Source organism: Trichomonas vaginalis, chromosome VI (genome assembly GCF_026262505.1).
Source record: "Trichomonas vaginalis G3 chromosome VI, whole genome shotgun sequence".
Classification (NCBI taxonomy): domain Eukaryota; phylum Parabasalia; order Trichomonadida; family Trichomonadidae; genus Trichomonas; species Trichomonas vaginalis.
Genome location: NC_067208.1, coordinates 9,408,307 through 9,431,019, shown reverse-complemented (window position 1 = coordinate 9,431,019; position 22,713 = coordinate 9,408,307). Strand labels below are relative to the sequence as shown.

Sequence of the window (22,713 nt, the reverse complement as noted above, 5' to 3'; positions counted from 1 at the left end):
TGATGTAATTATGGTTGCTTCGGCATAAAATTAATTTCTTGAAAACAATAGGATTTATTTTCCAGATTTTCCTTCACAAACGTATAAGCAAGTTGAAATATGGTATATTTAATTGTCCAAAAATGTTAAATATCTTTTATATTTTGAATATATTGGTTAAAAAGTGACAAGCATTGACGTAAAAAAGATCATCAGATTTATACTTCATTTGTCAGGATTTGTCAAAGGATGTCATCATGAACTGGGAACTCTCACATATCGTTGTTAAGCAATTCATGTGTTTGTAACAACACATTAGTTTACATATGAACTACATCTTCTTCTGTTTTAGGAAGATATCCTTTGAGAATGGAAATCATGGTAAATCACCTCGAATTTAAATGATCACATTTATATAATGTGCTAATATTAATGAAATTTTCTTGAAATAGAGATCAAGGACATAATTAAACAGATCCAATGTATTATCTGGATTATTAAAAGGAGAAGAATAACTCTGTCTTTTGTATTTCTCCAAACTGAGAATAATTATTTCCAAAATTAATTCATTTCAAGTAGCATACTTAAAATATTGAATGCCCTTTGTTAGATATTCACAAAAACACAATATTATGATTAATGATCCGTATATAATATATGAAAAATTGAAATTAACAGAAAATTAAAAAAAAAGTAAAAAAGAGATATAATTACCGTATGCAATCACTATAAAAGCTTTACTTGTCCTGTGGGATGCAAGCCATTGTAGCTTCACCGCACTGGTTGTTCTTGTCCTTGATCATGCGGATGTAGCCCTTCTCACCCCATGATGTGCCCCAGGAGTTACGAACGATCCAGTAGTTCTTGGAGCCTTCTGTGCCGTAGCCGACGCAGCCAACACCGTGGTCGAGGTTGTAAGAGGAGCAAGCGGATTCATCATAGATGCCAGAGGAGTAGAGCTGGAATGACCAAGCAGAAGCATCAATAGCGATAGCAGCTGGGCCGAGGGTGGAAACCTTTGTAGCAAGATCCTTCTCATCGCCTTCAGCAACGTTAACATAGGACTTGATCTGGGATGTGCCCTTAGCAGCGTTGAACTTGCAGGAGCCATCACGAGCTGTGTATGGGTAGTCAGCTTCTGTCATGAACTTGCCGGACTGGTGGTTGATAACATAGTCATAAGCAGCATCCATGAGACCACCATTGCAGCCATAGCATGTTGTAACGCAGTCAACAAGGTTCTGTTCAGAGAGGGACTGGAGGTTCTTGAATGCGATGTAGTACTGTGATTCCTGAGCCTGGATAGCAGAGAAAGCCCAGCAAGAGCCGCACTGACCCTGGCCCTTGATTGGGTTAACAGCGCCTTCTTTACGCCAGTCGCAGTCAGCGTTAGCGATAGCGTTGGACTTGACGACCTTGCGCTCAGCCTTGTTCATGCGGAAGCCAAGGAGGGACTTGTATTCAGCTGGTGTAAGGTGGGCGAGCTTGTTGAGAGCAACTGTGAAGCCGAGGTTAGCACGGTTGTGCTCCTGAACAAGGCGCTTGTTGGAGAGCCAAATGCCAAGGCGTGTCTGGTATTCTTCGCCTGTGAACATGTTGCTTGTCTCGCGCATCCAGCCGAGGAAGGCTTTCTGCTCATGTGCCTGAACGAACATGTGTAGAAATGTTGATTTTTTCCAACCTCTTTATTCTCTCAAAAAATTGAAATGACAGTTATGGATTGAATGTATCAGTTCACTTAACCAAAAGTGACTTCAAATCCGATATTTCATAAAATTATTATTTGCATGATTTAATTACTTGTTATATTTAGTATAAAAAATTGAATACTTATGGCAGATTTTTTCCAATGGAATAATATCCTTAAATCATTCAATTAATTTTATATTCAGCGTATTTGATTACCTAGCATTTTCAATATTTATTCAATTATTTACCTTTCTCTTTCAAAATGATAGGCACCGGAATTCAAAAATCGAACGTTATTGAATGTGATATGTCAAGTGTTTTTGGTAATTTGAATTCCTACGTGAGGCTTTGGCTGAAACAGACATTTTTTTGAAGAAACAAATAAAATAATTTGGAAAATCAAACTTGAGCATCTTTTAAGCGCATGAATTCGTAAATCCATATGCCTGAAATTACTGAAATGAGGTCAGGTGAGTGGGGCTTCCAGGCACTTCGTGCCCTCTAGCCCCTAAAAAACCTAGTAAAAAATTAAAGTTTTTATTCGATAAGAACGACATCGCTATCGTTTTCTTCTTCCTCCTCCTCTTCTTCTGAAATTTCTTCTTCATCATCATTTGTTATAGGGTCTCCAACATATCCAGCAATGAAGATACGGATGCGTTGGTTGAATGGTGTATGGAGAGAGAACTTGGAGTTTCCAACAAATTGGAATTCGCAGTCCAATTTGAGCTGTGCTGAGGAGGAGGTAAACTCGGCTATTTTAAGCGGCTCAAGTCCTTGACGAACATTATATAGAGAAACACTTTGACCGAATGTAACCCTTTCAGGCTCAACCATAGCAATAGTTGAAATTACGTGAAGAAAGTCTTCATAGAATTGTTTTGGTTGTATTGTGAATGTCTTAGCAAGCTTTCCTTGAGGAACATCTACATAGAACTTGAAATGTTGTTCCTTTCCGTGTTCTTGAAGTTCTTCAATCCAATTATATGTAAGTGGATAAGGATGAAACAGTTTCAGACGTGCGTATAGACTTCTTTGCTGTCTGGGACCGAATGTTTGAATAAACTCGTCACAGAACTGTAAACCAATGATATTTCCTGTATAAGGAAGCAATTTGAAGAAGAATTCTGAAAGGTTTGTTGGATTTTGAACATTATCTTCAAATTTTTTGACGGCTTCAATAATATCATTGTAGAAATCTGAATAGTCATTTGTGTCTTGAATGCTTAAGTTTTGTGGGTAATTCTTCATGAATTGTTCGAGTCTCTTGACTGCGTCCTTACGAATATCGCTTTCTTTTATTTCTGGTTCTACCAAATATTCTTCTTCTTCTTCATGAGTAAGTACAATTCCAATTGTACCAGAATTGGAAGTTTGTCTTTGTGTTTGCTGTGTAGTTTGAGAGGTTGAGACATGTGTGTGTTGTTCTGGTGCGTTTGAAGGTTGGTTTGAAGTAGAATTGGGTGGAATTTGGTTTGAATTCGAATTTGAGTCTGATTGACCCTGAATTGTTGCTTCAACCGAAGGAGTAGGTTGAGAAACCTTTGGGGTTTGCTTGAAGAATGTTGTTAACAACATTTGTTGTCCCCTACGAAGGGTAGAATTGGTAACAGCAGTGTCAGTGGTGTTGGCTTCCATTATGAAAAATGAACTGACCAGAAGTTTGTGGAAAATGAATATTGAATAAAAACCGTTTTCGTCAACGGTAACCCCCTCTATTTTTTATTTTATTTAATAGTTACCGTTGGAAAAACAGTTTATCTCAAATATTGAATGAACTATAAACGTTTTTTGTTTTCTTCTCTACTTTTTTGTCCAACGGTCAAACTTTTTACACAACGGTTTTTGAGAGTCGTCGCCGTTGACTTTTTTTGTAGAGCACTCAAAATAGTATAACTTTGTCCGGACAAATAATGGTCTATCGTCGCTACAGGAAAAGTTACAGGCGTTCCAAGGAAGTAGACTTTGAGAAGCCTTTTCCCCCTTATAGAATGAGATAGAACGGTTATTTTACAAAACTGACAACACTTTGACCGAGTAGTTTTTTGTGCTGAACAAAAAGTGTCATATAAACATCTGTCAAAAACCGCTTTTTAACTTCACTTAAAATGCCACGTAAGCTACGTAAGAATATACATAAGAGGAAGGGAGCATTGAAACATCCAATAGTAAAACTGACACCACAACAACAGTTGCAACAACAAATGATGAATGACCCCACTATGTTGCAACAAATGTCAAGCAACCCTATGCTTTTAAACCGAGTTATTGGTGCACAGAGTGGAGGTTTAAGAGCGGCACTTTTAGCGAAAATGGCAGGCTATGGTGGAGCTGCAGACGGAACAGCTTATAACCCTCAAAGTCAAATGAATTTGAGTTCACTCAAAAATCAAATATCAGATGTCAAAAAGTCAAACATAGACATACAGAAACAAATAAGTGAAAACGAAAAGAAACTAGAATATGACAGACACACAAAGAAACTCAATGAGTTAAACGTAGAGAAAAAGAAGAAAGAAGAACAACTGAAAGAACTAAGTACAGAGGAATATGCGAAAAAAGTGTCAGAAAAAGCAGCAGAAGTAGCAAAAATGGAACAAGATGTTATAAATTTGAAAAACCATACTACTCAATATAAAGTACTGAAAGATGAAGAGATAAAACAAAAAGCCATGAAGACATATATGGATAGCGATGAGTATAAAAAAGAAGTTGAAGCAAATGTAAAGGCAGAAAAACTTTTACAGTTGCAAAACCAAACCGTACAGTATGAAAACTTAGCACAAGAAAGTAAAAATAACGACGCAGCCATGCAAAAGGCAATGAAAAGCGCAGAATATATAAAAGCTAATAATGACTGGTTAGATGCCCAAGCCAACGCCAAAGCAGCCCAACTTATAGGGTCAATAAGGACAAAAATACAAGCGGATGAAGACAGTTCAAATGAAGCCTTAATGAATGCTGACTTTAAGAATGCCTTCGAAGCTCTTCATAGTAAGGTGAAACAAGTGAACGATTTCTCATCTGGAAAGAAACTGAAGTCTGAAGGTTTCGACAAAGAGTTAAGAGAAGTAGCACAAAATATGACGAAAATAACAGATGCAGCAACGAGACAGGCAGTTCAAAGTGCCTATGACGCCGTTAGAGCAACTGTTGTGGAAAGTCAAGAAAAAGAGTTACAACAGACCAAAACAGACCTAGTAAATGCTTTCTTAAAAACGAAAAGTCAGGTAGGACATTATGCTGCAGATGGAACATATGTACCAGCTGGTGGAACTTATATACCAGCTGGTGGAACTTATATACTAGCTAGTGGAACTTATATACCACCAAACCCTCCAAGAGAAGCACCCGCACCGGGACTACCTAAAACATTTACATCGTCACATGGACACAGACACAGGCATGCACCAAAACCAACACAACAACCAACAGTTCAAAATCCAGCACCACAACAACCAACAGTTCAAAATCCAGCACCACAACAACCAACAGTTCAAAATCCAGCACAGCAACCAACAGTTCAAAACCCTGCACAACAACAACCACCTCCACAACCAGCACAGCAACCAACAGTTCAAAACCCTGCACAACAACCACAAACAGAGCAAGGACATAAAAGAAGTAGAGAAAAATGAAACCAAGAATTCTTAAAAATGCTTAAGGAAGATTATGGTTACCCAGATAATCTTGACTTTAGTGACAGATATAAAGAAGCTATTAGAAAGTTCAAGGAAGGAAATACTGACCCGAACATATTTAGCTTTATGGTTCAGCATCAAATCGGATATAATCTCAAACCTGGAAAATACAAGCTCGCAAAGGGATATGATTTAATAGCATATCATCCAAATGACATGGATGAATTTACTCCGAGATATTTGATGTCAGAGATAAATGATAATTCAACTCTCTTCATGAAACGCGTAAAAAATAGAGACGGAACGAAAGAAGAAAGGCTTATGAATGCGGATGACTTAGAAAGGGAACTTGTTAAAAACGGTCTCGGAATATATGAAATGCCAGCAGATGAGGTACAAGAAACTCCACAGGAAGAAGTTCAGATACAACCAGACATGGAAGAAATAGTTCAGCAACAACAGCTAGAAGAGCCAGAAGGAAACGAACAAATCCCTCCTTTGGAAACGAAAAAACCAGAATTTTCGAAAAAGTGACACCAACTATTAAAGTTATTTTATTACTAGATTTATTTACAAATTATAAGATAATATCATTAACCGAATATATTTTTAATATAAATAAAAAACTTTTTTTATACAAAAAATTACAATCAATCGATAAATATTATAAAACATTTATTCCAAAAAGATTAAGTAATAGGTGGGATCCTGCATATAATATAATTTTATGTCATAAAGTTTACAAATTTTAGATGGACCACAGTGAGAATGTGAGTGGTTAATTTAAAGGTGGTCTGATAAAGATATCGAAGCTTACTCAACACAGCATGAAGCAGTTTCTAATACACAATCTTACTAGTGGTGTTTCGGTCGCCAGCGCTCTCATAGGGGTGCTGATTTCAAAAACCACTACTTCAAATTATTCAACAATACTCAATGCAGCATGAAGCAGCTACTACTGCTGTATCTTACTGGTAGTGTTCTTCGCTTCTTACTATCAACTCTAAAACTAGTTTGATGTATTATTTATTCAATATTAACCTTAATTATTTACAATTCTCACTTTTTTCATTTTTTAAATGAATCAATCCGTTCCTGCACCCCTTGCTGATACAAAACAATATATTGATTTCATTCATTATCTTCAATATGGAGTTCAAGCAGAGATGCGTGCTAACTGCAATTATCGGAAAGATTCGCATTTGAATTCAGATGGAGTAACAATTATTAGACATTACTGTAGATGGGGAAGTTGTAGTGCTAACATTACCTTTGAAATGAAATCTAATCAATACAGATTTGTAAATGGACATCATTTTCATAATCATGTTGGTGAACCACCGTCTTTTAAATATATACATATATAAATATATACATATATAAATATATACATATATAAATATATACATATATAAATATATACATATATAAATATATACATATATAAATATATACATATATAAATATATACATATATAAATATATACATATATAAATATATACATATATAAATATATACATATATAAATATATACATATATAAATATATACATATATAAATATATACATATATAAATATATACATATATTATAATATATACATATATATAATATACATATATATATACATATATAAATATATACATATATAAATATATACATATATAAATATATACATATATAAATATATTTATATAAATATATTTATATATATAAATATATAAATAACAAAATACAATCAAAAAATAGTGTTTGGAAATTTAAGGTTAAGTGTCACTTTTATAGTGTCACTTTTTCGTAAATTCTACCACACTCAACCAGACATGGAAGAAATAGTTCAGCAACAACAGCTAGAAGAGCCAGAAGGAAACGAACAAATCCCTCCTTTGGAAACTAACTTCACAGAACTAGATGAAGATTTGGAACAGCCGAAAAATCTTGACCCTCAACAAGAGTACGCGGAGAATATGGAATCTTTCCAAGAGTCTAAGAAAAATTCGGCTGACATAGTAGAAGAATATCGAAAAATGTTCACCGACATACAAAAGACTCCAACATCAGATGAAAATATTCAGCATAGAATGGAAGTACTGAAAGATAATGTACACAAATACAATAATCCTTTTTACTTACGACCATATAACGTTCAATCTTTGGCTGAACTCGGTGAAAATAAAAGGTTAAATTTCACCAAAACATATAGAAATGAAACATTGTTTAAAGTTCATTCAGAACCTAACCAATATGGAAACAAACCTACTTTTGTTTCTGCAGACTATGGAACTACAATGAGATGGGGTCATAAAGCTAATCCGGATAGGTGGTTCATAAACTTACAACCTCAATTCCAAGAAGTTGTAGACGCAATGGAAGTGAATGGTGAACCAGATATAGCTGGTATTTTCAGCGCGGCTTTAATGCCATTGAAAGATATGAAATATGTAGATATTTTGGACCAGTATGAAATGAACATGGCTGAGGGAAATATAACACCTGACGTTCTAGAACATTTATCTCAAAGAACTACACAGAACCATAGAGATGGTATATTTGGTGAAGAGTTTAGAAAGAGAGTTAGGGAGAGAGAAGGAGAAGACCTATTGTACATGACCTTGCAAACGAAAGTTTGCAAAATGTCATAAAAACTTACGTTGCAGACTATGAACCGAGAAGGGATGAATATTTAAGAAAACTCAAATGGACAGTACCAAATGAAATGTTAGTATTGAAAAACATGTTCCATGACAAAATAAAACCAACTAAGAAATAAATGACGCAAGACTGAAACGTTGGGTAAAAGCTTTCCCATTCACAAAAGATATTATTGGTAACATGGAAAGAAAACCAGAATGGCTACAAAATAATATTTGGAAACGAGCTTATTCCATATGGACAAGCTCTGTTTGAAGAGCTTGAACCGGAAACTCAGGAAAGAGTCATGCAAACAATAAACGAAGACTCAAATACAAACTATGACAAAATCTTTCTAGGATATAGGTTACCTGAGATGGGCGACGAGCCCAAAGGCAAAAAGGACATGGGAAATTTACAACATACTAGGTGAACATGAGGCAAAGATGCTACAACTTGAAGCAGAGGTCAAGTTACCAAAAGCGACACCAAAGAAGAAGAGAAGAGTAGAACAAAGTGAAAGTAGTGAAGAAGTAATTTCATCTAGTGAAAGTAGTGGCAATGAAGGAAAAAGAAGAGTTAAAAATTCAGTCAGGAAGAAAGTAAAGCTTGGTCCGAGTGGGTTTTATTATGACATATAAATCCAACTATTCTATATTTTTACCCATATGAAATGTACGCCGCTCAGAATATAACGCCAACAGTTTTGAATGCCATGAACGGAAATGTTTCCGAATGGTATAACGAATGCGACAATGCCATTAGAAGGTCAGAAATAGTTCCTGGAACTTACGAATATACAACTGCTGTTTCTTATGGAAATGTAGGTGAGTTTGGTGAAGGTTCTTCAACAACAGTAGATATTGCATGCGACAGGTTTCACATTATTTCTATTGACAACTCATTCTTATACGTGGAACAAGACATTGAAATAAAACCTTCTGCCAAGTTGTCTGACAAGAAAGGTTGCAATGGAATTTTCTATGTCGGATACCAATATGCTCCAGAAGTTTTCATGGGATATAAGATATATTCTAACTCTGACTTAGTTCAAACAGTAACATGGGCAAACTATGAATGGTTCGCTTTAAGAAACTCAGTACAACCACAAGCTAGAGAACAAACAGACCAGTATGCAACTATTGAGAAAATAAGAAGACTTGACCCTAACGTTCCAGGAGTTTATGTTAACCTTTCTGGACAAACTGCAGCAGCAGTAACCAAAGTAAAACTGAAACTTAGAGTTCCTTTGTCATCTTTCCTCATCTTCAGGTTTTTAAGATACTTGCCAAACTGGGCAGGAAAAATTTCTATCGAACTTACTCCAAGCAAAAATAACTTAGTCATTGCACCAACACAAGACCCATTAACAATTACAGACGTAAAGGGAACAAATAAAACATCATTCGCCGAATTTTGCAAAGACAAAGTTGACTTAGACTTTGGTTTCTCAAACTTCAACAATGAAGTAAACTATTATTTCAATGCTGCTGGAACTGCTTGGGACCCAGTTAAGTTCACATGCGAAAAGTTTGAATGCAAGAGAATAGAAAGCAGACTTGCCGTTTATATGTTGGATCCAGATATTTCAAATGCTTTAGCTGCCAAATATATTGCAGTTCCACTTATGTTCCCTATACACCAAATATCTGTCAAAGACTTTGCAGGTGAAGTTGGAAACCAAAGTGCTGATCCAGGTGCAAGAACGGATATTGCTTTAACAACTGCAATGAAACATGCAGATACTATGTTTGTACTGTTCAGACGAACTATAAATGACTATTCTTGTTTCTACAACCCTGGTATTAAATATCATATAAACATAGATGGCAAATATTATCCAAGAGAAGAATATTCTACAGTTGAAGATATGAGGTCATACAACTTGACATTAGATGCTATGAACTTTAACAACAACTTCACAACAACCATTAACCCTGAAATGCAAAGTTCTATTATGCCATATGTAAAACTATGGACTCATACAGGAGGTCAAAAAACTCAATATACAAATGGAGACCGTTCAAACTTTTGGCTTGGCATTCCATTTGCTGACTCAGAAGACTTTATGGGTGGTATTTCAACTGTTGGTACTGTACAAATACAATATACTGGTGACAGAGACGGTCCAGATGAATTGAGAGCAAAGAAGTTTACAAAACCAATAGCACTTTTCACGGAAGATGCTCTTTTGAAGATTCGTTCGATGAAACCTGCTGGGGCTCCTCAGATTGGCATAACGACAGCTTCCATCGAGCAGATTTTGGCAGCAGGTCAGTAAGTTGTTCTTTGACACTTTTCTCACCATCGTAAATAGTTATGACACCTGTTTTGACATAATATTGTATTATAAACTTTCCTTTAGTAATATCGGTCAGTTTTGAAGTTATATTTTTGTCTGCTTCAAGAACTTTCACCATTTCAGTTATACCAACTTTCTTTGCTTTATGAAAATATTTTGGTTCAGCAAATATTGCTATTCTATAACATTTTCCATTGTTTGTATAAAGAACTATTCTGTCAATGTATTTGTATTGTTTGTGTGTGTAAACTTTGTTTTGCTTCAATTCGAAGAGATACTCGAATGCGTCCATATTTTTATTCTAAGTAAAATGTCATTTCCGAAAAATAGAAGCGTAAGTGTTTCAAAAGGTTTAATGGCGGTGGCAGATGTGAAGTTAAATTCACCAACTCAAACAAACAGTCAAAGTGTTATTGTCAATGTCAAAGACAGAGATGTTGAAATGGGGAAACCATACGAAGACGAAGATGGTATAACAATAGTTCCTGTAAAAGAACAACCAACATACCCTGAAGTTAACAAAGACTTAAGTTCTGTTGCAGATATTCGAAACGACCAACAACAACTGAAAGACAAACTTCAAACTCAGGAGAAGATTTGTCAAGCTTTAGGTATAATGTTAAACTTGGTCGAACACAACCCTGTAAAAGTGAACTCATATGTCATTGCACCTCATGAAGTTTTGAAAGAACTATTGAAACTTTTGACAGAGGCAGACGATATAAACATCAAAGAAATAGAACCCGACATTAGTTGCTGTGGTGTTTCATATAATGTCATTGACAAGATATACGTTATGAAAGGAGGTGAAACGTTGAACTTAAAATATAGTTTCCCAGACGTTATAAAAATATTTGACGACCACAACATTTCATTAAAATTTATTTGCTAAGTAAATGGCAGAAGACATAATGGTTTATACTATTACGACTAAAAACCCTGAGTCATATAATTCTATAACAACAAACTTACAAAGTCCTCAAGGACGATATTGTAAACTAACCTTAAACACAGTGACGACTAAAGCCTGTTTTGCTCTTTTGACACCAGAAGACTTTATTGTTGTGAATGGTAAAAAAATACTCCTTTGAAGATACTTACTCAGATATGCCACCAACAGGTTTTGTTGACTTATTTAATACTTTAAGTACGGGTGTAACATGTGCTGCAACTAGAGCAGGTTTCATTATGTTTGGATGTCCGACTGAGTTTACTATAAACGATATGAGCTATAATACAAAACTTATATCTGGTTTTTACTACCACAGTTTCCTATAACAGGAAAAGGTGTCATACAAGGAATGTCTATTCCATTGACATTAAGCACACCAATCTTATATATTGTTTCAAACTTAGGTTCAAAGTGTTATTCGAATGTCGACAGAAACTATTATGACCAAAAGATACTTATGCGTATAAACAATACTTTCTCTGCTGGTTTGCCTATTGTTCATTCGAATGCAGAATTTTCAACCTTAGTGAACTCAAACACTTTGGCAAGTATAACGTTGGCATTAGTTGACGCAAACTTTGTTCCTGTAAAACTTTTATGTCCTATGTATTTGTCAATGACGGCAGAAAGTTTCGAATTGGAAGATGCATATGGTGAAAGTATTGTATTACAAGAACAACTTCAACAACAAATAGCTCAAGAACAACAAATGCAACAAATGGAACAACAAAGTCAAGAATAAAAAAAAATATTTTTTTTTATTTTTATAAAAATGTACAGAATAGATGTTTAGATTTTTATGACTTCCAAGCATTCAGAAATATGTGTCCATTTCGAGACTATAACAAAGCAGTCGAGAATTTGAAACGTTTAGTCATTTATGTCGACTCTGCCCCAGAATGTTATGTTATGAAAGAATGGGATGTAGTCTTTAACAAACCAAGAGCGACAATAGTTTCAGAACAAGAATGTAGACAGAAACTTAAGAAAATAAAAGTCGTACAAGTTGGCATGAAGATGTTAGATGCTTGGGATATCTTATTGTCAAAGTTAGAAGATTTTTCAGTTCGTGGTATAAAGTTTTATACACCTTCTCCAAACTTCTATTCTATCTTCACTGGATATAAATATGAACAAGTAGAATGGAAAGAAAATATTATAGAAGCTTGGTTAGACCATGTCAAAGAAATTATATGCAATGGAAACGAAAAAGTTTATGAGTATATCTTATGTTGGTTTGCAAACATCTTACAACATCCAAGTGCTAAAAATGAAACTGCTCTCATTATAATTGGAAAACAAGGAACAGGTAAGAACACATTCTTTACAGATATTTTGTGCAAACTATTAGAAGGTTATTCGAATCCGAATATGACAAACTTAGAAAACATCTGCGGTAAATTTAACTCTTCAATTGAGAATATGAAACTTATAGTTTGCAATGAACTTCAAAGTATAGATACAACAAAAGTTTTAAACTCAGATGCTTTGAAGAGTCTTATAACAAATAAAGTTGGAGTTGTTGAAAGAAAGTATAAAGACCAAAGAGTTTGTGAAAATGTTGCAAACTTCATTATGGTTTCAAACAATGCTGTTCCGATGAAGTTAGAAAGTTCTGACAGAAGATATGTAGTTGTCAGAACGTCAGATTCTCATATGCAAGATACAGAATATTTTGACGCTTTGTCAGAATGTTTGACATCTGACTTTTACAACCACTTGTTCTCATATTTCATGACATTAGATATTTCAAAGTTCAATCCAAGACAAATTCCACATACCGAAGAGAGACAAACATTGTTAGAAGCAAACAAGAGTGTTTATGAACTGTTCGTAGATGAAACTGACTTTGTGTCATTAGATGAAAGGTCTTTATATGATGAATATAAACAATATTGTCAAGAATATGGTTATATGGCAGCTTCTAAACGTACATTCTTGGCAAATGTCAAAAGTCTTTTAGATGTTCAGAATGGTGTATATACAAAGAAAAATTTTTCTGAGTAAATTTAAAAAAAAAATTTTTTTATTCTGAAGAAAAGATGACAAAATTCATCTCAGTAAACAAGTATATGTCAGGACTTAAAGAAGAACTAGAACCATTCACATATTTGAATGTTTACTTCTACCATTTTGAAAAGTCTTCATTCAGCAAAGTTTGGAACATCGAACCAGTTAAGTTTGCTATTGTGACTAAAAATGGTGCGAAATTTGAAGACTTAGACATAGAAGGTTTGTTAACAGTCAAAGAAAGTTTTGACAGAAGGTTTTCAAACCTTAAAGAAGGCAAAGCATACAAACTTGTTATACCTTATGAACCAAAGAAGACAGACGACTATGAATATTATGAGTCTAAAGTTGTAGAAGTTCAAGGTAAATTGGGTAAAAAGATTTTAGAGTCTAAGCCAGTGTTTGCTCCTAAAGAGGAAGAGAACATTGACATTGACCCAGAAATGTTCTAAAAATAAAATTTTATTTTTACATGTTAAATTTCTTCTTCGGTGGAACTGGCTCTGGTTCAGGTTCTTTCTTCTCTTCTTCTACTTTCTTTTCTTTCTTTTCTCTCTTCTTCTTTTCTGGTGGAGTTATGTCAAATTTGGCGCAACCATATTTTTGTAAAAGTTCTTTGTCCTTTAATAGCTCTTCTATTCTGTTTTCTATTTCATCTTCAAGAACAGCGCATGTGTCTTCTTTGCATTCTAAGAACTTTTGTTGGACTTCATCTTTCCAATCGGCGTCATCTCTGTCAACAAGTCTGTCATTGACAAATTTTAAGACTGCTCTGCTTAATGTTTTATGGTTCTTGTCATATTCCCAGAAACAGAACTTTAGAACAAATTCACCTTTCTTGTTTACACTATGTAAGATTTTATGGTCTACAGATGTTTTGCTGTCGAAAAGTTTGTCTCGAATATAGATAGCGAAATCGCTAGACATTTTCTAAAAGATAAAAATTTTAATTTTTCTAAAAATATGTTAGAAAAAAGTTTGCTGACATTGACAAAAAATTTGAGAATGTTTTAAATAAGAACAAGAGGAAGTTGGAAAATGCTCAGATAAAACCTATACATGACAAGTTCTTATTTGCTCAGAATGGTATAACAGGTCTAATTGCACCACCTGGGTCGGGTAAGACTTTCACTTATCTTAAAATGGCTGCACAACAACAAGAACTAGATGAGAAGAACCCATTCTATGAGTTAGTTGTCATTTGTAGTACTTCGGGTCAATTTGGCCAAACCGTCAATTCGTTCAAAGATATTATAAAGAAGTCTAAGTTAGTATGTATAAAGGATACTGAGTTGTTAGATTGGATAAAGAAGTACCAAAGAAGAGTTTTGAAATATAATGCTATAAATGAGTATATAAATTCTAAGTTTAAAGACCCAAATGAGGAAATGCAGAGAATATTAGAGAAGAAACACTTCAGAAACAAACAGAAAGAGATAGAATACATTTCGAAGAAATTGCAATCTTACGATTGGAAAACGTACTCTCACAGATGTCTTCTTATCTTAGATGATTTCGCCTCTCATCCTTTGTTAAAGAATAGAGAACAAGACATGTGTCGAATTCTTAAGAAGCTCAGACACTTTAACATTTCAGTTGTCATTTGTGTTCAGACAGCAAAGAGTTTAAGTAAGGATGTTAAAAGAATACTTACTGACATAATACTTTTCCCCGGATTGTCCGAAGACGATTTCATGGAACTTATGAAAGAGTCCATGGCAGGTAAGTTTGACAGACATGAAATATGGGAGAAGTATAAAGTCATACAAGACCCTCATACTTCTTTCAGAATTCATATCTACGCAAACAAAGTTCAAATTGTAAAAAGTCAAGCTTGAAAAATAAATGTTTAGTCTTAGTAAGTCTGTTGTGGTGCTGGGGCTGTCGGTTCTTCTGGCTTTGGAAGGCATTCAGGAAGAGGAACGTCAGTCATCTGTTTGTGTCCTGTCGGAAGGAAAATTTTTTCCAGTTGTCGGGAAAATTTTTTCCTGTCGGATGGAAAAACTTTTTCTGTCGGAAGGAAAATTTTTTCTGAAGTTCGACCAAAAAGTTCTCAATTTTCGAAAATTTGAATGGTTTACGGACGGACAACTGGAAGCGTTCTTCCTGTCGTCGGGAAAATTTTTTCCAGTTGTCGGGAAAATATTTTCCAGTTGTCGGGAAAATTTTTTCCTGTCGGATGGAAGGACTCGGAATGCCAGAAGGATTTGACGAGGCAATTTACCTCATTGAGCTACCTGAGCCATCTGAAGTCAAGCGTAAAAATAAAGAGTGCATTTACCCTACTTGTTTGAAGTTGTCAAAATACTCTGTTATTTTTTCCTTTAACAATGGCAAATCTTCTTTGAAGGTAAAAATTGTACAACCTTTAATATCATAGTGTGTTTGAGGTAAAGTATCTTGAACTATTTGTTTCACATCTTCATTTGGAGTCATTGAAATCGGTAAGTTTTCGCGATAGAACCAATTTCTGTCAGATTTGTAAATCTTAGCAAGGTCGTAAAAGCTTTTGTTGTTTCTTCTGACTAAATGCAACATAACCATATCTCTGTCTTCTTCTTTCTCCAACTCTTCAGTATATATCATATACTTATAGTTCTTTTCCTTTCCTTTTGGTACCGAACGTGGTATTCTTTTCTGTATGCTTTTGTCTTCTTTCATCATATCTTCTCTCTGCTTTGTACAAAGTTCGTCAAGTAGCATAAGTATGTAGATTGCATAACGAGGAGAAGCCCACATTGCAACTGCATTTACTAATAGTCTATGTACATAATATCCTCTTAAATTTATTGGCAAATTTTTACGATTTTCATGTGTTTTATGCAAGACCGAGAATTCTCGGTCTAGAGAAATTTCACTCAAAAGTTCTTGTGTGCTTTGGTTTTTGAACCAATCGTCTGCGTGTTTAGTGTCTGGAGCAAAACATGCAGTCAAAATACTTTGCATTTGGTACATATCGTCTTTGACCGAATGAATTAGACGCAATTGTTTGTTATATTGTATCCATTCATATTCTTCATTTATAGCTTCATGGACTATAACTGTTGTTGTGTTCTCGGTTGTTGACATATCTGTCTTTATATTCCGGATAAAAAAATATTTTATAAAAAAACTAACTTTATTTTTGGAATTTTGTGAAAACTCAACGGTTTGACACATGCCATATGCCATTTTACTCAGAATTTTGTGCTGAATTCAGCAAAAATAATGTTTATGTTAGAATGTTAGATCTAACACGTTTTCTAACCACTTTTCTAACATGGTCTAAAACACACAAAACTCATGAATTCTCGTGAATTTCCTTAAGATAGAAAAAATAAAGTTAGTTTTTTATAAAATATTTTTTTATTTTGTATAAAAGATATGATTTCAACAATCGGCACAACAACAATTCAAACAACAACTTCACTAAACTCTTTAGTTATGAATCCAACATCTATGTTAGTTGAGATGAAAAGCTTCATTCCTTCTTCATATACTTTTGAGACAGAAATCCAGAAGATAAAGCAAGAACTTTTAACAAGTACTTTGGACTGTTGTGCGAAAGATGAACAAAATGAACAGTATCTTTACGACATGCAGGACCTGGTGGAACATTTACCTAAACTACCCGAAATCCAATAACAAAAGCTCACTATTCCTGAGTTCGATGAAATAGAAGTAAAAACAACCGACTCAGTAGAAATAAAGAAGTTCATACGTAAAGTAAATTATGAGTTTCTTGGATTTCATTGCAACCATAAGGTTATGGACAAAGATTGCGATATGGTATATAAGAATGTTTCTGACATATATAAATCTGAAGAATTTAAGACCTACGACAACTTTGTTTCGTTAGTTGCAAAATGTGTATGGCAGATAAGAGATAAAGATAAAAGATGTAAAATATGGAACGAACAAATCAGACCTACATATTCTGAGTTAAAGAAAACCATTGACGCCTTAGTTGTTCTAGCAGGTCAAATTTCAATGTATAACGCAAAAATGAACCCACAATGTTCAAAATGTAAAGCAGCAATAAGGAAATATAACTACTCCGTCAAAGAGATAGAACGTATGCGAAACGACTATGCTGACTTAAAGAAAGAAGTAGAGAAACCAGCAGAAGATAAAATGGACATGTTAGCATTTCTGAACAAAAACTATCCAACAGCTGACGATTTCCTATTATCTGATGTCAAGAAGAAGTATAAAGAAACCTTCGGCATAGTTAAAATTTTTGATATTCTTCGTGAAGAAATAGAAGCTACAAAACTGTTTAAAGTCATGAACCATCGCAACATATACCATGTAAAACGCTTGTAAATAGTTATGTTAGAAAAGTGGTTAGAAAACGTGTTAGATCTAACATGCTAACATAAACTTTATTTTTTATTTTTTTTTGTGAAAGTGTCAAAAATAAATTGTTTTCATGAGTTTTCTACGATGCTAGAAAAGTGGTTAGAAAACGTGTTAGATCTAACATGCTAACATAAACATTATTTTTCAATACTTTTTCAGCACTTTTCCGTAGTTATATATGAAAGACAATTCGAGATAAAAGTCATAGTACAATGGAATAATATGTTGCACACCATTTGTTGTGAACCAAACTTGAAAGTCAGAGAAACTGTTACTAGGTGGTTCGTAGAATTTAGAAGCAAAGTCATAAAAGTCCTTACCAATACATAGAAAACTATTGTTGCTTGAACTGAAACTTGCATGACACATAACATTTTGAGGGTCAAACACGTTTCTATAAACCATCAAATCTGCTGGTGGAAGTATAAATTTAAATGGACCATCTGGTGGTAATGGTTCGTTCTGGTTTAGTAACCGAAGAAATTGTGCCCAAGAACGTTTGTCTACTTCCCAAAATAAAAACTCTGTATCTCTTGGAGGGTTAATTTCAATCTTTTGAAATGAAACGGTGGAGTTCATCTTGTCATATTCTAGTTTCAGATAGTATGTTCCATTTAGTAAAGAGTCGTATTTTTCTTGAAATTCCCAATAATATTTGTTCATTTGAGTTTGAAAGTCATTTAGAGTTTTTTCAAGACTTTCGTCTGAACGAATTGTAAAGATTCTCATTTCGTCAAATTTGTCTATTATACCATCAGGACCTTTATACTGCCCATGAAAATATACTGCGAACATAAATGCGTTAGTTCTATTTGAAAACAAAACTCTTCTAAATCCTATTGCCTTTGCATCTGAAGGACTTTGAAGCCAACGAATTGGATAGTCAAACCTGTATGCTCGGGATGAAATTTCTTCATCTGAAATAGTCCTACCCGCATTTGTAAAGATATAGTCTAACGGTTTTGTATCTGCTACTTTTGTTCTTTGTTTTTCAACCTGAAGCATTTAATATATGTAAAAATATATTGTTTTAAAATGGTATGCCATATAGCTTCTTGAATTTGTTAAGAAGTATTTGAACGTATTTTCCATCTGTATCTCTAGTGTTTACATAAGCATAGCCTGCCTTAGTAAAATATACTTGTAATTTCAATTGTTTCATCTTCTAGTTCGTCGACAAATTCGAATACAATATCTCCAAATTTGCCTTTGTTCTTATTGTTTTCAGAACGAGTGACCCAACGTAAGTTTTCAAGTCTATTGTCGTTTCTTATATGGTTTATATGGTCTACAAAAGGTAAATTGTTAGGATTCGGTATAAAATGAGTTGCAATGACAACATGTTTAAGATAGTGTTTTACACCCATCTTCATAATAGCATATCCGTCATTTCGCTTAAAACTCTTTTTGTCTTTTTGTTTCTGACTTCAAATGACTCACAACAGTGAATTTCATATTTCTCATCTAACAAATAAGTTTCCCAACGGTCTTCTCCAACAAACTCAGCGTACATTTCAAATAAAATAAAAAATTTTTTTTTGAAAAACGTTTTTACTTCATGCAATGTTTTATTTCTGTGCCGTCTTCAAGTATGCCCCAATATTTCCTTTTCGATATTACATGAACTTCTGAAAATACCTTATCTAGCTTAAAACAGCCCATCTTTTCACCGACCATACCCATTTCAATGAGTTTGTTGTATCCTTCTTCGTTCGTCATGAGTGCGTCAATGTTCTCGTAGTAAACCTTAACTTTCGATTTGACTTCGGAGAAGAATTTGTTGTACTCGTCAAGGACTGCTTTTGCGAACTGAGGGTAAGACCAATGTTCGACAATAGGTTTTAATGTGGTTACTAAGCCACTTTGACCTTGAGTGAATTCGTACTTCAAAACAAAAGGAGAAAACCTTTCAACCAAGTTGTCGACCTTCTCATAATGTTTACTCTTCATCTCTTGAGGTTTCTTAATGGAATATCCCCATGTCGAATTCATAAGCAATTTGAGTGTCATTGCAAGTTTGGGGTTTGAAGCTTTCCTAATATCATACAGTTGTTGTATGACTTTTCCAACTGTATAGTTCCTTCCCGGGAACTCACCATCTTCGTTTGGAATTCCAGTCGGAATATATTGGACAAACCTCATGTACGCAGCGTTAAGGTCGACATAGTATATCTTTTCGTTTGAGTCGAACTTGTCGCAACCAATTGGTCCAGTTTGTGGAAATTCAAGTGAGTCTCTTATCTTCTGAGAAACTTCTCCTGTTATCTCATAAACATCGTCGAAGCAACCTGTTTCATATAAAACCTTCTGACCTAACTCAGATGCTCTCCAATACAATTTGACGTCAATTGGATGTCTCAATGGAAGTTTGTTTATAGCATCTTGAAGTTCTTGCAACCTCATTGGAAGTTCTTCTGGTTCAGGTTGGTATCCGAACATACCAACCCTTGTGGAACTGTGTACTTCTTTTGTACTAGAACTTTGTCTGGAACAACTTTTGGTCTTGCTAACAATGAAAAGTTTGTTTCGTCTTTTGGTACAAAAGTTTCTGTCAGCTTGTCATCTGGAATTGGTTCCAACAAACCTTTCTCGAAAAGAATGTTTACAGCTCTGACAATGTTGCACTTGCCTTTTCCGAACAATGGGTTTGTAAGACTTTCGTTCAACATGAAGTGGTTGTGGACAATTACAATCTTCAACCATGGTAATTTGTCAACAACATAGTCGTCATGTGAAGAACCTTTAGCTGTAGGTATGTTGACTCGGATATTGACATTTGCCAACGGTGCAATTTTTGCCAATTGACCTCTGAGAATGTACCTTGTCTTCACACATGACTCAAGATACTTCATCTTCTCATCTGTAACAAGACCAGAGTTCCTGAGACATGTAAGAATGCAAGGTTCGTTGACAATTGTTTCAATTGAATTGTAAATTCCATACCTTGTCAAGTCAATGTCAGACTTATTTATGAACGGGAAGTATCCAGCATGTTGTCTGACTGCTTGAGGTTAGGTTGGTACCATTCGAACTTGACACTTGCAATTCCTTCAATTGCATTCAAAATGTCTGAGTCGGAGTCAACCATTTGTTCTCTCTTTGAAGTTTTGAAAGCGTCAAGAAGTTTTGCGGCTGTTTGTTCATTGCCATGTGCATAGTAAATGTGACCATCCAAATCTGTTATGGTCAATCTGAGATTGTGTCCTTTCTTATTTCCGTCTTGAATTGCAGCAAGTACACCCATGAAGCCTTCTTTGTTCTTTCCTTCGTCAAAGTTTACTGTAAAGGTTCGACCAGATGTAATTTGACTTCTAACTTCACGATACTTTTCATATGAATATCTTGTTCTTTCCATGGGAGCATGTGCGTCTTCACCTTTTCCTTTTTTCCTTCTCAAAGGATGCAATTGTTCGTCATGTTTCCAATAGAATCTGGCAAAGCCGTCGTGTCCTTCAACTTGAGGTTCACTAACATCGAAAGGCATGTCCATAAGACGTTCTTCTTCTAACCTCTCTAGTCTGTTTGGATAATTGGCACGTGCTGTTTTCAAATCCATTTCGTAGCGAAGACCAGACAATTTGTCATAGACTTTTATGGGTCTTCCTTTCCTATATTTAAAATTCTTCGAAACTCTCCAACCATATCTTTGTAACTCTGCTTTTATTCTAGCAGATTTTCTATCCATTCTATATGGGGGCATTTTTATAAAAATAAAAAAAATATGTTTTTTTCTTTACTTTACATAACCGCCTGCTGCCATAAGTCTTTGACGCCAACCCATACCAGCTAATGAATGTTGACTTGGTTTAGTTTGGAAACTAAACTTTGGTTTTGGTTTATCTTCAGTTTTTGGTTTTTCTTCTTCTATCGGTTTTTTGTCACTTTTCGGTTCCTCTGACTTTACTTCACTTGCAGGAACAGTTGTGTCGTCAACATCTTCATAAATATCATATGCCATTTGTTTTTGTTTTCCTTTCAACTTTTTGTGTTTGTTGTAAAGTTTAGAATATTTCGACTCTAAGTCAATGAGATGTTCTATAATGAACTGTTGGTCAGTGAAGTAAACTTTCCCATCTGTTGTCTCGAAAGCTCCTTCAGACTTCAATATTTTATTTGTGAGAGTCTGTTTCTTTTTTGAGATACTTGCCGTTCCATTTTTATGAAAAGTGACTTTGTAGTTAGGATTTGAGTTACCAGATCTGGCACTTTCTATTATTGAATTTTTCTCTTCATCTGTAAGTTCTTTGACAGGTTTTGACAAAGGTTCTGAACTTTTTGTTTGTGGTGTCAAATCTACCGTTTCAACTTCTTCGGTCATTTCATCTCAGTAAAAAATTTTAATTTGGTTTGTTTTCAACTGGTTGTTGAGGTTTTTGAAGTCGGTCTAAAACTTCCTGAGGTATAGGAAGAACTTTACAAACACGTGGTTTAAATGCTGGAAGCCGACAAAACATATAGTGTCCTGCTTGGTTATAGTATTCATTTGCTTTGTTATAATAATTTCCTGCTTGTCTTCCTACATTGTCCATCCATCCTTGAACTTTTCCTCTTGTTTCAGGATTTGGAATAAGATTTGTTGCATCTCGTGCTACATCCCAACCTTTCTGTACAGTTTGTATAATAGGTTGTGCTTTCTCTTTAAGTATACCTAATGTACTCAAAATCTTCCTTCCAACTCCAAATACACCTCTGGCTATTGTTCCCACTGCGGGCAAAAATCTGGATGCAACTCCTGCTAATGCGCCAAATAAACCCATTTCTTATGGGTTAAAAAATGACGAATCCAAACAAGGACCCCTATGTTTCTAAAGCGACAAAGAAAGCACTCATGATAAAAATCTTTAGTTCAACACCAAATGCTTGGTTTATGGATATCTTGGAAAACATTCCGAGGTATAGAGAAGATGGACCACCATACTGGTTAATATTTGTTGGTCAAAACACAAGATACTGTGAAGCCATACCATTATGGTCCAAAAATATTTTAGATGTGAAAACTGCTTTGACAATATTCGTTGACAAATACCATCCAACAAAACTGACATCTGACTGTGAAAGTTCTTTCAAATCAGATGATGTAAAAAACTATCTGCGTTCAAAAAATGTAAACCAATATTTCATTGTCGACCAAAACCATTCTGCTCTTGGTGTCATTGACGGATGTATAA

General features: G+C 34.6%; 19 protein-coding genes and 2 pseudogenes across 21 annotated transcripts, besides 2 other annotated features; 12 read left to right on the top strand and 9 right to left on the bottom strand.

Moving 5' to 3' along the window:
* Window positions 1-709: 709 nt before the first annotated feature.
* Window positions 710-1,634, bottom strand: TVAGG3_0834360 (cathepsin L-like cysteine proteinase precursor; the record flags this gene model as incomplete). Its single annotated transcript, XM_001310116.2, has 1 exon — window positions 717-1,634. The coding sequence occupies one exon, from the start codon at window positions 1,632-1,634 to the stop codon at window positions 717-719; it is 918 nt and encodes a 305-aa protein (XP_001310117.1).
* Window positions 1,635-2,205: 571 nt separating this feature from the next.
* On the bottom strand, window positions 2,206-3,306 carry TVAGG3_0834350 (attachment subunit-related family; the record flags this gene model as incomplete). The annotated part of the gene is made up of 1 exon (XM_051248596.1): window positions 2,206-3,306. The coding sequence occupies one exon, from the start codon at window positions 3,304-3,306 to the stop codon at window positions 2,206-2,208; it is 1,101 nt and encodes a 366-aa protein (XP_051084071.1).
* A 470-nt stretch (window positions 3,307-3,776) lies between these two features.
* On the top strand, window positions 3,777-5,306 carry TVAGG3_0834340 (kinase-related family; the record flags this gene model as incomplete). The annotated part of the gene is made up of 1 exon (XM_001310115.1): window positions 3,777-5,306. One exon carries the CDS (start codon window positions 3,777-3,779, stop codon window positions 5,304-5,306), a length of 1,530 nt encoding a protein of 509 aa, XP_001310116.1.
* Window positions 5,307-5,324: 18 nt separating this feature from the next.
* Window positions 5,325-5,843, top strand: TVAGG3_0834330 (protein of unknown function, DUF4106 family; the record flags this gene model as incomplete). Its single annotated transcript, XM_001310114.1, has 1 exon — window positions 5,325-5,843. One exon carries the CDS (start codon window positions 5,325-5,327, stop codon window positions 5,841-5,843), a length of 519 nt encoding a protein of 172 aa, XP_001310115.1.
* A 545-nt stretch (window positions 5,844-6,388) lies between these two features.
* On the top strand, window positions 6,389-6,676 carry TVAGG3_0834320 (uncharacterized protein; the record flags this gene model as incomplete). Its single annotated transcript, XM_001310113.1, has 1 exon — window positions 6,389-6,676. One exon carries the CDS (start codon window positions 6,389-6,391, stop codon window positions 6,674-6,676), a length of 288 nt encoding a protein of 95 aa, XP_001310114.1.
* Window positions 6,677-7,077: 401 nt separating this feature from the next.
* Window positions 7,078-7,115: a mobile genetic element.
* A 425-nt stretch (window positions 7,116-7,540) lies between these two features.
* Window positions 7,541-22,713: part of a mobile genetic element that runs on past the window's edge.
* On the top strand, window positions 8,614-10,221 carry TVAGG3_0834300 (protein of unknown function, DUF4106 family; the record flags this gene model as incomplete). Its single annotated transcript, XM_051248595.1, has 1 exon — window positions 8,614-10,221. One exon carries the CDS (start codon window positions 8,614-8,616, stop codon window positions 10,219-10,221), a length of 1,608 nt encoding a protein of 535 aa, XP_051084070.1.
* Window positions 10,598-11,134, top strand: TVAGG3_0834290 (protein of unknown function, DUF4106 family; the record flags this gene model as incomplete). Its single annotated transcript, XM_051248594.1, has 1 exon — window positions 10,598-11,134. The coding sequence occupies one exon, from the start codon at window positions 10,598-10,600 to the stop codon at window positions 11,132-11,134; it is 537 nt and encodes a 178-aa protein (XP_051084069.1).
* TVAGG3_0834280 lies at window positions 11,139-11,936 on the top strand (annotated as a pseudogene). The gene has a single exon. A coding segment is annotated over exon 1 (798 nt).
* On the top strand, window positions 11,967-12,418 carry TVAGG3_0834270 (annotated as a pseudogene). The gene has a single exon. A coding segment is annotated over exon 1 (452 nt).
* Window positions 12,617-13,197, top strand: TVAGG3_0834260 (Poxvirus D5 protein-like family; the record flags this gene model as incomplete). Its single annotated transcript, XM_051248593.1, has 1 exon — window positions 12,617-13,197. A coding segment is annotated over one exon (581 nt), but the record flags the coding sequence as incomplete, so codon positions are not given.
* On the top strand, window positions 13,267-13,656 carry TVAGG3_0834250 (protein of unknown function, DUF4108 family; the record flags this gene model as incomplete). The annotated part of the gene is made up of 1 exon (XM_001310112.1): window positions 13,267-13,656. One exon carries the CDS (start codon window positions 13,267-13,269, stop codon window positions 13,654-13,656), a length of 390 nt encoding a protein of 129 aa, XP_001310113.1.
* Window positions 13,673-14,131, bottom strand: TVAGG3_0834240 (uncharacterized protein; the record flags this gene model as incomplete). The annotated part of the gene is made up of 1 exon (XM_001310111.1): window positions 13,673-14,131. One exon carries the CDS (start codon window positions 14,129-14,131, stop codon window positions 13,673-13,675), a length of 459 nt encoding a protein of 152 aa, XP_001310112.1.
* Window positions 14,347-15,042, top strand: TVAGG3_0834230 (protein of unknown function, DUF4106 family; the record flags this gene model as incomplete). Its single annotated transcript, XM_001310110.1, has 1 exon — window positions 14,347-15,042. One exon carries the CDS (start codon window positions 14,347-14,349, stop codon window positions 15,040-15,042), a length of 696 nt encoding a protein of 231 aa, XP_001310111.1.
* On the bottom strand, window positions 15,482-16,273 carry TVAGG3_0834220 (KilA, N-terminal/APSES-type HTH, DNA-binding family; the record flags this gene model as incomplete). Its single annotated transcript, XM_001310109.1, has 1 exon — window positions 15,482-16,273. The coding sequence occupies one exon, from the start codon at window positions 16,271-16,273 to the stop codon at window positions 15,482-15,484; it is 792 nt and encodes a 263-aa protein (XP_001310110.1).
* On the top strand, window positions 16,568-16,828 carry TVAGG3_0834210 (organellar and viral DNA polymerase type B; the record flags this gene model as incomplete). The annotated part of the gene is made up of 1 exon (XM_001310108.1): window positions 16,568-16,828. The coding sequence occupies one exon, from the start codon at window positions 16,568-16,570 to the stop codon at window positions 16,826-16,828; it is 261 nt and encodes an 86-aa protein (XP_001310109.1).
* Window positions 16,952-17,509, top strand: TVAGG3_0834200 (organellar and viral DNA polymerase type B; the record flags this gene model as incomplete). The annotated part of the gene is made up of 1 exon (XM_001310107.1): window positions 16,952-17,509. One exon carries the CDS (start codon window positions 16,952-16,954, stop codon window positions 17,507-17,509), a length of 558 nt encoding a protein of 185 aa, XP_001310108.1.
* TVAGG3_0834190 (uncharacterized protein) lies at window positions 17,690-18,550 on the bottom strand (the record flags this gene model as incomplete). Its single annotated transcript, XM_051248592.1, has 1 exon — window positions 17,690-18,550. One exon carries the CDS (start codon window positions 18,548-18,550, stop codon window positions 17,690-17,692), a length of 861 nt encoding a protein of 286 aa, XP_051084067.1.
* Window positions 19,097-19,687, bottom strand: TVAGG3_0834180 (DNA/RNA polymerases family; the record flags this gene model as incomplete). Its single annotated transcript, XM_051248591.1, has 1 exon — window positions 19,097-19,687. The coding sequence occupies one exon, from the start codon at window positions 19,685-19,687 to the stop codon at window positions 19,097-19,099; it is 591 nt and encodes a 196-aa protein (XP_051084066.1).
* TVAGG3_0834170 (uncharacterized protein) lies at window positions 21,085-21,230 on the bottom strand (the record flags this gene model as incomplete). Its single annotated transcript, XM_001310106.2, has 1 exon — window positions 21,085-21,230. A coding segment is annotated over one exon (146 nt), but the record flags the coding sequence as incomplete, so codon positions are not given.
* Window positions 21,279-21,863, bottom strand: TVAGG3_0834160 (phage tail repeat-like family; the record flags this gene model as incomplete). Its single annotated transcript, XM_051248590.1, has 1 exon — window positions 21,279-21,863. The coding sequence occupies one exon, from the start codon at window positions 21,861-21,863 to the stop codon at window positions 21,279-21,281; it is 585 nt and encodes a 194-aa protein (XP_051084065.1).
* On the bottom strand, window positions 21,883-22,302 carry TVAGG3_0834150 (uncharacterized protein; the record flags this gene model as incomplete). The annotated part of the gene is made up of 1 exon (XM_051248589.1): window positions 21,883-22,302. The coding sequence occupies one exon, from the start codon at window positions 22,300-22,302 to the stop codon at window positions 21,883-21,885; it is 420 nt and encodes a 139-aa protein (XP_051084064.1).